Here is an 11,470-nt window from a genome sequence, read left to right on the forward strand (position 1 = left end):
ATTTTCTGAAGAAGGGTCTAGGCCCGAAACGTCAGCTTTCCTGCTCCTCTGATGCTGCTTGGCCTGCTGTGTTCATCCAGCTCTACACCTTGTTATCTCAGGGCAACTTTTCACCTTATTTAATGTGCAGCTGATCTATTCCTCCTGCTAAAGTTGACTTCCCCGCTTTTATTTTACCTCCCGTCTTCCAAATTTTTTGTTCACTCTCTTATCCCATCTGCACCCCCTTGTACCATCCTCACAACGTGAGTTCAAATCCCACCACGAAAACTGGGGAAAGTTAAGTTCGGAGTTTGCTTAAAAAAAAACCCTGAAAGAAAATGTTGCTCGTTGTGAGGAATGAAAGCTTTTGATTTACAAGTGTTCAGGGGGGTGACGTTGAATCTGAAATTGATGTGGGTCTCCTTGCAAAATGCCGTGGGGTGGTTTCCTGTGTGAGGGGAGCTGCAGGAATGTGAGTTTTGTTGTTGTTGTGATGGATAGGAGTTACCCGCTGTCTGCTTGTCCGCAGCAAGGCCTAGTGCCCATCGTGGAGCCGGAGATCCTGACTGATGGCAGCCATGACCTCCAGCGGTGCCAGTACTTGACTGAGAAGGTGAGGCCTCACCGAGTGGCTGGATCTGGGGGGACCTTTCTGATTGGCTGGAGGGCGTGGAGGGGGATTCTGCTATTGCGCCGAGATGGGATGAGGGGGAAACTGACCAAGTTGAGTTTTGCTCCATGTCGCACGCTGACTGGTCTGCGTTCTCTCTCTGACCTCCTCCACAGGTCCTCACTGCCTGTTATAAGGCCCTCGTTGATCACCATGTCTACCTGGAGGGGACTCTGCTTAAACCCAACATGGTGACTGCTGGACACTGCTGTACCAGGAAGTTCAGTCCAGAAGAAGTTGGCATGGCAACCGTCACTGCTTTGCGTCGCACTGTCCCTGCAGCTGTGCCAGGTAAGGCAACTGTCTGTTCCTCTCTTTCTCTGTCTGTCTCGCTCTGTCCCTCGATCTCTCCCACATTCTGTTTCTTCGTTGCACTCTCTCTTTCTTTCTCTTTCATGTCTGTCCATCTGTTTATCTCAATATCTCTGACTTTCTCAGTCTCTCCATTTCTTACATTCTGTCCTGTGTTTCTCCCTTGCATTCAGTTTCTCTCTCAATTTCTGCTCCTCTATTTCTCTCTGCCTAAGTGTCTTGCTGTCTACAGTTTTCTCTCCCTTTTGACAGACATCTGTCTGTCTGTCGTTCTCTCTCTTTTGTGGTCTGCTGCCTTCTCTTTCCCATCTTTCCATCTCTTTCCCACCTGCCCCAACTTTCTCTCTCTTTCCATCTCTCTTCCCTTCCCATCCTTCTCTCTCTTTCCCCTCCCTATCTTTCTCTCTGCCCCCACTCCCCATCTTTCTATCTCTCTCCCCACTCCTCATCTTTCTCTCTTCTCCCATGTTTCCCTTGAATTGTCATTTTTCCTCCTCTTCATCCTTTCCTTCTCCTCTATCCTCATCTCCTTCCCTACCTTGAATGTCCCCTTTGTCCCTTTCTCTCTCTCTCTCCCTCTACCTTTACTCCTGTTTTTCTCTTCTCCCATCTGTCTGTCTCTCTCCATATCGCACATTCTCAAAGGCTCTGTATAAATACTAGGCCCGGTTTGACAATTCAGTGATTTTTCATTCTCTCACACTTCCTTCCCATGTCTGTCTCCCTCCCTCTGTCTGTCTGTATGTCTCCTTCTCAGGTATCTGTTTCCTGTCCGGGGGTCAGAGTGAGGAGGAGGCCTCTGTCAACCTCAACGCCATTAACCTGTGTCCCCTGCGGAAACCGTGGAAGCTGAGCTTTTCCTTTGGCCGGGCCCTGCAGGCTTCGGCCCTCATTGCCTGGTCTGGCAAAGAGGACAACGCAGAGCTGGCACAAGAGGCCTATGCCAAGAGAGCCAAGGTGGGTAAAGGGTGGGGGAAGATGAGGGCCGGAGGAGAAGGGATGTGGAAGGGGGTGCGGTGGGAGGTGTGCCAATGGGGAGAGGGAGATAAAGTGTTTGGCATTGCACAAGCTATCCACCAGGTGCTGCAAAGGAGTGATTCTGTGTTTGCTATTCTTGTACAAAGCAAGATTCTGGGAAAAGACAGCCCAATTTAAATAAGTGGAGCATCAATGTGGCACTCCCTTGGAACTGGCACTCCTTTGGTGCTGACCCTCCAACAGTGCACTCTGATTTCTGTCCTGTCTTGGGTCTCATAAACACCTCATGAGTTTCAGTCGGGAGCATTACACATTGAGTAAAACAGATACTTGATAGACATCCCCTGTTGACCTGTTTATGAGGTAAGGACTGTCCTTTGAGACACAAGCCTCCTTGTTTGTTTTCATAACTAATGGATCTGATATAATGTAAGGGAGCATGTCTAAATGGAGATTGATGATTTTTTTTCCTTTTTTTTCGCACAGATTAACAGCCTGGCCTGTAAAGGTGAATATTCTCCATCAGGCGATACCAATATAGCAGCTAACTACTCACTTTACACTGAAAACTACACTTACTGATGGTCCAGCAGGATCTTTGTGCCCATTCCCAAATCCCACCCTTTCTCATCAGCCCAGCGATTACAGACCCCTCCCTTTCTTGCTCCCCCAATCGCAGTGTGTGAACCCTGGTTTTATATTTCACAGCAACCAGTCCCCTCCCCGATGCTTGCCTCTCCTTCTCATCCCCTGCTACCTCTCGATGGCTCTCACGATCAGGGCAGCCGAAGGTTCGCACATTCCCCCCCGTTTGCGGAAGAGTTTCGAGGCCACCCCTCCCTCCTCTGTGAACCCCTCCTTTGCTGTTCTGTCCATTGACAGGAATCAGATAGTTGCTGGAGATCTAATTGAGAAATAAGGCAAATGGTAAAACTACGTGCCTCTGTGTGTGTATGTGTGTATGTCTTTTATTTAATTCTTGGAAAATTATTCCGATCCTGGATTTCTTCCTCCCATCCGGGCTAATGTCCCATAATCTTGGATCTCTTCTGGGGAAAACAGTGTCCCAATAACGTGCTGTCATTCTCTGCCTAGGTAATGGACAGTCTTGATGGGGGTGGGGGCGGGTGACGTTATTAAAGTGCACATGGACTTTGAAAGGTGTTCGTACATGCACACGAACAAGAGTCAGCCACTCAGCCCATCAGACCTGTTCTGCTATTCATGGCTGATCTGATTTTAACCTCAACTCTACCTTCCTGCATCTCCCCCAATAATCTTCCTCCACCATTGGTCATCCCAAATCTATCTATCTACCTTCAAAACATTGAATGGTTCTGCATTCACTACCTGTTGAGGAATAGAATTCCATAGACACTCAACCCGCTGAGAGTGAAAATGTTTTCTCATCTGTTTCAAACGGAGATACCTTATTTTTAAACGTTGACCCCCCTGGTTCTAATTTTCCCAGAAGAGAAACATCCTTTCCATACCCATCTGGTCAAATCCCCTCAGGATTTGTTTCAGTTCAGTCATCTCTGACACCTCCAAACTCCACAGTGTATAATCCTAGCCTGTCTGTCCTTTCCTTCTAAGGCAGTTTGCTCATTCAAGTTTATTCTACCCCTCTGAGCTGCTTTCATTGCATTAACATCCTTCCATAAGTTGGTGTCCAGTACTGTACACATTACTCCCGATTAGTACATGAACAGGAAAGGTTTGGAGGGATATGAGCCAGGAGCAGGCAGGTAGGACTAGTTTAGTTTGGGATTATATTCAGCATGGACTTGTTGGACTGAAGGGTCTGTTTCCTTGCTGTATGACTGTGATCTCGCCAACACCCTGTGCAACTGAAGCATAACCTCCCTATGCATTCAATTCCCCTCATGATAAAATATAACATTTGATTTGCTTTCCCAATTACTTGTTTTACCAGTACACTCACTTTCTTTGATTCATACACTCAGACACCCAGATCCCTCTGCATCTCAGAGCTCTCAGCATTTAGATTATATGCTGCTTTTTTTCCTTTCTGCCAAAATGGACAATTTTATAATTTCCCACATTGAATACCATTTGCCAGATCTTTTCCCACTCACTCAACCTATCCATATCCCTCTGTAGGCTCTTTTTCATTCCCTTCACAACTCACTGTCCTACCTATCGCCTTCCTCACCTTAGGGTCGCACAATGGCTCAGTGGTTAACCCTGTTGCCTCACAGCATCAGGGACCTGGATTTGATTGGACCCTTGGGCGACTGTCTGTGTGGAGTTCACACATTCTCTCTGTGTCTGTGTAGGTTTCCTCTGGGTGCTCCGGTTTGTTCCCAGAATCCAAAGATGTTCATGTTAGATGGATTGTCCATAATGTCCAGGGATGGAGTGGGTCTGAGTGGCATGCTCTTTGGAGGGGCAGTCTGGACTTGATGGGCTGAATGCCCTGCTTCCACATGAGGGATTCTATCAATACAGAAACATTAAACTGAAAAGTTAGGAGATGTTAAATAAAAGGAACAGTCGCAATATAGATACAGAATTGACTGACAGAAAACAGTGATAGATTTTTACCAGGCTCGGGAATGGTTTGTAGGGTAATTTCCAAGGGGTCAATGGCGAAACCCCTGGTCTTCCAGATATACATTATTGACATAAACCTTGCTGTACCGGGCACAATTCTCAAAATTGCCAATGATGTGTGATTTGGAAGCAGGAAGATAGTATGAAAAAGGTAAAGACTTACCAGACCATTGGGCTGCTTTCTCATTACAAAGAGAGAGAGAGACATGGTGAGTTTAACCTGAGGATCATCAAGCATTGGGTGAGGGGAAAGGTTGAGTACAAGAGGCCTACACAGTAACCTCAGCTGATGCAGGAATTGAGCCCATGTTGTTTGCATTATTATGGACCAGACCAAACTCTACCTCAAAATGTTTTAAGAAGGTAGCCCAGACCCTACCTTGTTCATATTTTTAAGACAAACGTTAAGTTCTGTGATCCAGATACATGTGACTGATCAAACCACTCAACATTAAGCAAAAGCACAATTTATTCAAACACCGTAGTAAAAATACAACCAAAGAATGAGGAATTTATTGGCAAACTTAACTGAATAATAGATACAGTACCTGTTACTAATTAACTGTTCCAATATAGTAACATCCATAAACACACTCTTTGGCAAAAAGGCAGATTAAGGAAACAAACCAGATTTTGTTTCACATGCAACCTAGGAAGACAGCCCCCCAGCTTTTGGCTGTAAATGACAGAGGGGAAAAATAACTTCCAATTCTTCAAGCTGCCAACAGCGACTGCTTAAATTTAAACCTAAAAACTAAAAAAAGAAACTAGACATTCTTGTCTGTGAGAGCTGAACACACCCAGCCAGGCTGCTTTTATTGTTCCAACTTAAAAAATAAACCCCAAGGCCTCACAAGCTGTTTACTGTTGTGGTTTTGGTAGACCACTCTACACCTCTGCCTTACAACATCTCTTCAAAAAACACCAGGACATAATAACCTCTTAGAGCCACAGCATTATCATAATGTCACTGTGCATCATAAACCAGCTGTCCAACCAACTCAACTACTGATGGTCTAGGAGGATAGTGTCAAACTTGAAAGGGACATGCAGAGGGTGGTGGAATGGGTGGACAAATGGCAGATGAAGTTCAATGTGGGAAATGTGGTGATTAAATTTGATTGAAAGACAACAGAGAGACAGATCAAAAAAAAGGTCCGATTCCAAAGGGCTTGCGGGAGCAGGAGGATTTGGTTAAGTTAGTAACAGTGCCAGGATAGGGTGGTGACAGCAGTTAATGAACGGTATGGAATCCTTGATTTGATTTATTATTGTCACGTACTGAGATACAGTGAAAAGTAGTGTTTTGCATGCTATCCAGACAAATCATACCTTACATAAGTACATCAGGATTGTAGAACAGAACGCAGTGTTCCAGCTACAGTGAAGGTGCAGAGAAAGATCAACCCTAACATCATAGAATCCCTACAGTGTAGAAACAGGCCCTTTGGCCCAACAAGTCCACAGTGACACTTGGAGCATCCTGCCCAGACCCATCCCCCTAATCTACACAACGGGCAATTTAGCATGGCCAATCCACCTAACCTGCACATCTTTGGACTGTGGGAGGAAACCCACGCAGACACAGGGAGAATGTGCAAACTCCACACAGACAGTCACCGGAGGGTGGAATCGAACCCGGGTCCCTGGTGCTGTGCAGCAACAGTGCTAACCACTGAGCCACCATGCTGCCCGTTTGAGGGAGCCATTCATAAATCTGATAACAGCAGGGAAGGAGCTGTTCTTGAATCTGTTAGTATGTGTTTTCAAATGTTTGTATCTTCTGCCTGATTGAAGAGAGTATAACCGGGGTGAGAGGGGTCTTTGGCTGGTTTCCTGAGGTAGCGGGAAGTGTAGTTTGAGTTGGTGCATGGAAGGCTGGTTTGCGTGATGGACTGGGCTGTGTTCATAACTCTCTGTCATTTCTTGCGCTCTTAGGCAGAACAGTTGCCATACCAAACTGTGATGCATTTGGAAAGAATGCTTTCTATGCTATCTATAGGAGTTGGTAAGAATGATTGTAGCTATGCTGGATTTCCTTGGCATTAGGGAGGCTGGAGAAAAGGTCATTGCAAATGGTTCCAGAGTGAAGGACCTTCTTTTTTGAGGAATAGATTGGAGACATTTCAACTGTTTGGGAAAACAGAGAGGAATATTGATAACTGTGTTCAAAATCATGAAGCATCTGGGAAGAGCAGAAAGTAAGAAACAATCCCACTGGTGGGATGAACATGAATGAGACCTCAATGACCCTTTGACTCCATGAGATGACAAAGACAGGAAAGGGTAAGGCCATGGATGTCCCATTGATGGTGAATGAGGCCTCTTCTTGAGTATTGTGTGCAGTTCTTGCCACGCTATTATAGTAAGGACATCCTGTACATAAAAAGCAGGACAAATCTACCCGGCCAATTACTGTCCCATCAGTCTACTCTCAATCATCAGTAAAGTGATGGAAGGTGTCACTAACAGCGCTATCAAGCAGCACCTGCTCAGCAATAACCTGCTCAGTGACGCCCAGTTTGGGTTCCGCCAGGGCCACTCAGCTCCTGACCTCATTACAACTGAATTCGAGAGGTGAGGTGATAGCAAGGCAGCATTCAACCAAGTGTGGCATCAAGGAGCCCTAGCAAAACTAGAATCAATGGGAATCGGGGACAAACTCTCTACTGATTGGAGTCATACCTGGCACATAGGAATATGGTCATGGTTGTTGGAGGTCAGTCATCTTAGCACCAGGACATCTTCTGCAGGAGTTCCTCAAAATAGTGTCCACAGCCCAACCATCATCAGCTGCTTCATCAATGACCTTCCCTCCATCAGAAGGTCAGAATGGTGATGTTGGCTGATGATTGCACAATGTTCAGCACCATTCATGACTCCTCAGATACTAAAGCAGTTCCTGTCCAAATGCAACAAGATCTGGATAATATCCAGGCTTGGACTGACAAATAGCAAGTAACATTCATGCTATACAAATGCCAGGCTATGATCATCACCAATGAGAGACAGTCTAACCACCACCCCTTGACATTCACTGGTGTTACCAACACTGAATCTCCCACTATCAACTTCCTGTAGGTTATCATTCACCAGAAACTCAAATGGATCACCACATAAACATGGTGGCTACAAGAGCAGGTCAGAAGCTAGGAATACCTCCTGACCTTGAAAAGCCTGTCCACCATCTACAAGGCACAAGTCAGGAGTGTGTTGGAATACTCCCCACTTGCCTGGATGAATGCAGCTCCAACAACACTCAAAAGGCTCAACACCACCCAGGACAAAGCAGCCTGTTTGTTTGGCACCACATTGACAAGCATCCAACCCCTCCATCACCAACACTCAGTAGCAGAAATGTGTACTATCTGCATGATGCACTGCAGAAATTCACCAAAGATCCTCAGGCATCACCTTCCAAACCCACAACCACTTCCATCTGGAAGGACAAGGGCAGCAACTGCATAGGAACACCGTCACCTTTAAGTGCCCCTCAAAGCCACTCACCATCCTGAGCTAGAAATATGTCACCGTTCCTTCACTGTCACTGAGTCAAAATCCTGGAATATCCTCTTGTGGCATTGTGGGTCAACCTACAGCAGGTGGACTGCATCCATTCAAGAAGGCAGTTCACCACCACTTTCTCAAGGGCAACTAGGGACAGGCAATCAATGCTGGCCAGCTAGCGATGCACACATCCCCACTAATAAATTTTAATAAGTTAAACTGGACAGGGTTCTGAAGAGATTTACCAGGACGTTGTCAGGAATGGAGGGGTTGAGTTATAATGAGAGGCTGGATAGGCTGGGAATCTTTTCACTGGAATGTACGAGGCTGAAGGGTGACCTCATAGAGGTTTATAAAAACATGAGGGGCATAGATAAAGTGAATGACAATGGCCTTTCCCTTAAGGTGCAGGAGTTCAAAATTAGGAGGCATATTTTAAGGTGACAGGAGAAAGACTTGAAACAGTCATGAGGGGCAATATTTTTACACTGAGAGTGGTTCATGCGCGGAATGAACTTCCAGAGGATGCGGGTACAGTTAGAACTGTTAAAAGACGTTTGGATTAGATCATGAATTAGAAAAATTTGGAGGGATGTGGGCCAGAAGCAGGCAGGAGGGATTAGCTTACTTTGGGAATATGTTCAGTGTGGACTACTTAGTTCGAAGGTTCTGTTTCTGTGTTGTATGACACTATGAAAGGACATAGATTAAAACTTCTTGCCTAAAGAAGGAAAAGACACAATGAGAATGAAAGAAACAGTATCACACAGCAAGTGGTTAGGGCCTGAAACTCACTGCGTGAGTGTGTGGTGCAGGCAAGTTCATTTGAAGTGTACAACAAGAAGGAGACAACATGCTAGGTTACGGAGGGAGAAAGTGGAAGAGCGACAACAAGGTTTGATAAGAGAGTTAACACAGACATGATGGACTGAATGGCCCTCCCCCTCTGCACTGTGATGATTCCGTGATGCTGTAAGGTTTGGCCATTTTCTCCAGTCTGCCACTTTCCACAAACAGAAACTCCTGGGAACTCTTAACACCCCGGTTTACAAACCACAGATGATGGCTACTGCTTCTCCTCCAATCCTGCGGGGTCCACTGGCAGTTCTCTGCTGCTAGTCTTTATGCAGCCAGGCACCATGTCATTCATCTCTTACTCTTCTGGCCTGCCTGATCGTGATGAAATTGGGCCTGTCCCATGGGGTGACAGCCATATTGGTGTTATGTCACAGACCACCTCCAACATCCACTGCATTAAATCTGAATCACCACCACCAATTGGCCAATGGAGGCCACTTTGGGTCTCAGTCACAATCGAGGGAAGAGAAAGTCTTGCTGGCTGGAAGTTGAGAAAAATACATAAAAACTGTGATTCAAGCCACGTTGAGGAATTGTGTGCTGGCAAAAGGCTTTTTTCCCAAAGTGCAATTTAGCTATTATCAGAAATAGAGCCTTTCTCACGGGGATTGTGGGAAGTGTGGCCGCCATGGTTATATCAACTCTAAGTGAATGAACCAATGTCAAATAACTGAATTGCAACCAACTGATTGAGCTAAACAGACCAAGTAGGAATAGAAATAGGCCATTTGGACCCTTGAGCTTAACCCTCACCATTCAATAAGATCATGGAAGGAGGGCTCATGTGGCATGGTGAAAGTGTCCCTACCTCTGAGCCAGGAGACCAAGTTCAAGTCCCAACTTCTCCAGAGGAGTGTAATAATATCTCCAAACAGGTTGATGAGGAAAATATCTAAAATCCTGGCTAACCTGTCTGTATTCAGGATTCCATGTCTCTACCTCATCCTAAGAATTTTTAACTCCCTTGCCCAATGTGAATCCATCAGCTCTGTCTTAAAAATATTTAATGACCACACTTCTGCTTCTTTCTGAGACAGAAGATTTCAAAATCATACAATGTTCTGAGAAAAAGAAGAGCTGCCCCTCTATTCTATCTCTAATTTCAAAGCAGTGTCCTTGAGCTCTGGGTTGACACACAAGAGGAAACACCCTGACCACATTCAGCTAATCAGGCCCACCCAGCATTTTGTACACTTCAATTGAGTCACCCCCACCTTCAGCGTAAACAAGAATTGCCTGTTAAATTGTTCCTCGCTAGATAACTTCACTAATCCACAATATCAACAACCTAAACAATCCCTGAATCACCCCCAATGCATTGACATCCTTCCTTTCAGGAGAGGAAAACCACAGACCGATCCAAGATGTGATCCCCTGCAGGATGAACTCCAATGTTCTGCAATTATCCTTCATGTGGCTCCTTATGAAATGACACCTGGAATCCAAATACATCAATGTGCTCCCGTTTATCAATAGCAAACGTTACTTATTCAAAGAATTCCAGGTAGTTGACTAAATATGATCGCCATTTCAAAAATTCAGGCTGACTCTTCCCAACTTTCCAATGACTTTCTCCTTCAGAACCAAAAGAACTGTGGATTCTGTAAGTCAGGAACAAAAACAGGAGTTGCTGGAAAAGCTCAGCAGGTCTGGCAGCACTGTTCTGAGGAAGGGTCACCGGACCCAAAACATTAACTAGATTTTTCTTCACAGATGCTGCCAGACCTGCTGAGCTTTTCCAGCAACTTCTGTTTTTGAACTGGTCTATATTTCTTGTTTTCTGTACCCTCTCCTTCTTCAACAGAAGGGCTATATCTGCTATTTTGTAATCTCATTGAACCTTTCCAGATTTGGTTCTGAATTTTACAATATTAACACCAACACATCAATTATCTCATAAGCCACTTAGAAACATAGAGTCATAGAGATGTACAGCATGGAAACAGAGTTGTCCATGCCAACCAGCTATCCTAAATTACCCATCCAGATGCCTTTTCAACATTCATAGAATTCCTATAGTGTGGAAACAAGCCATTCACTCCAACAAGCCCACAGCACCCTCTGAAGAGCATCCCACCGAGACCCATTCCCCTACCCCTACCCCTACATTTTCCCATATCTGACCCACCTAACTTAAACATCCCTGAACACTATAGGCAATTTAGCATGGTCAATCCACCAAGCCTGCACACCTTTGGACTGTGGGAGGAAACCGGAGCACCTGGAAGAAACACACGCAAACATGGGGAGAATGTGCAAACTCCACACAGATAGTCACCTGAGGGTGGAATTGAACCCGGATCCCTGGCACTGTCAAGCAGCAGTGCTAGCCACTGTGCCACCCCTAACACATAACTTTGGCATTCTATTTCTTAATTACAGCTACAATTTCTAATTGTCTATGAGTTTGACTGGATCATCAACGACTGACTGAATCATCACCAACTCACACACAGACACTCAGTGCATCATCCCCTCTGCTGGGGACTGTACATGTTACACACAACACACACACACACATTCACGCACACACACACATACACACACACACAGACACTCACAGCATAATCCCCTCTGCTGGGGACT

General features: G+C 45.4%; 1 protein-coding gene across 1 annotated transcript; it reads left to right on the plus strand.

The window, feature by feature from the left end:
* The first annotated feature begins 263 nt into the window (after nucleotides 1-263).
* Nucleotides 264-2,890, plus strand: LOC125481714 (fructose-bisphosphate aldolase C-like). Its single transcript, XM_048593605.1, has 4 exons — nucleotides 264-595; nucleotides 769-943; nucleotides 1,722-1,921; nucleotides 2,429-2,890. The coding sequence occupies exons 1-4, from the start codon at nucleotides 413-415 to the stop codon at nucleotides 2,522-2,524; spliced, it is 654 nt and encodes a 217-aa protein (XP_048449562.1). The 5' UTR covers nucleotides 264-412; the 3' UTR covers nucleotides 2,525-2,890.
* Nucleotides 2,891-11,470: the final 8,580 nt, after the last annotated feature.

The sequence above is a fragment of the Rhincodon typus genome, unplaced genomic scaffold (assembly GCF_021869965.1).
Source record: "Rhincodon typus isolate 14 unplaced genomic scaffold, sRhiTyp1.1 hic_rhity00003250, whole genome shotgun sequence".
NCBI classification, from domain to species: Eukaryota; Metazoa; Chordata; class Chondrichthyes; order Orectolobiformes; family Rhincodontidae; genus Rhincodon; species Rhincodon typus.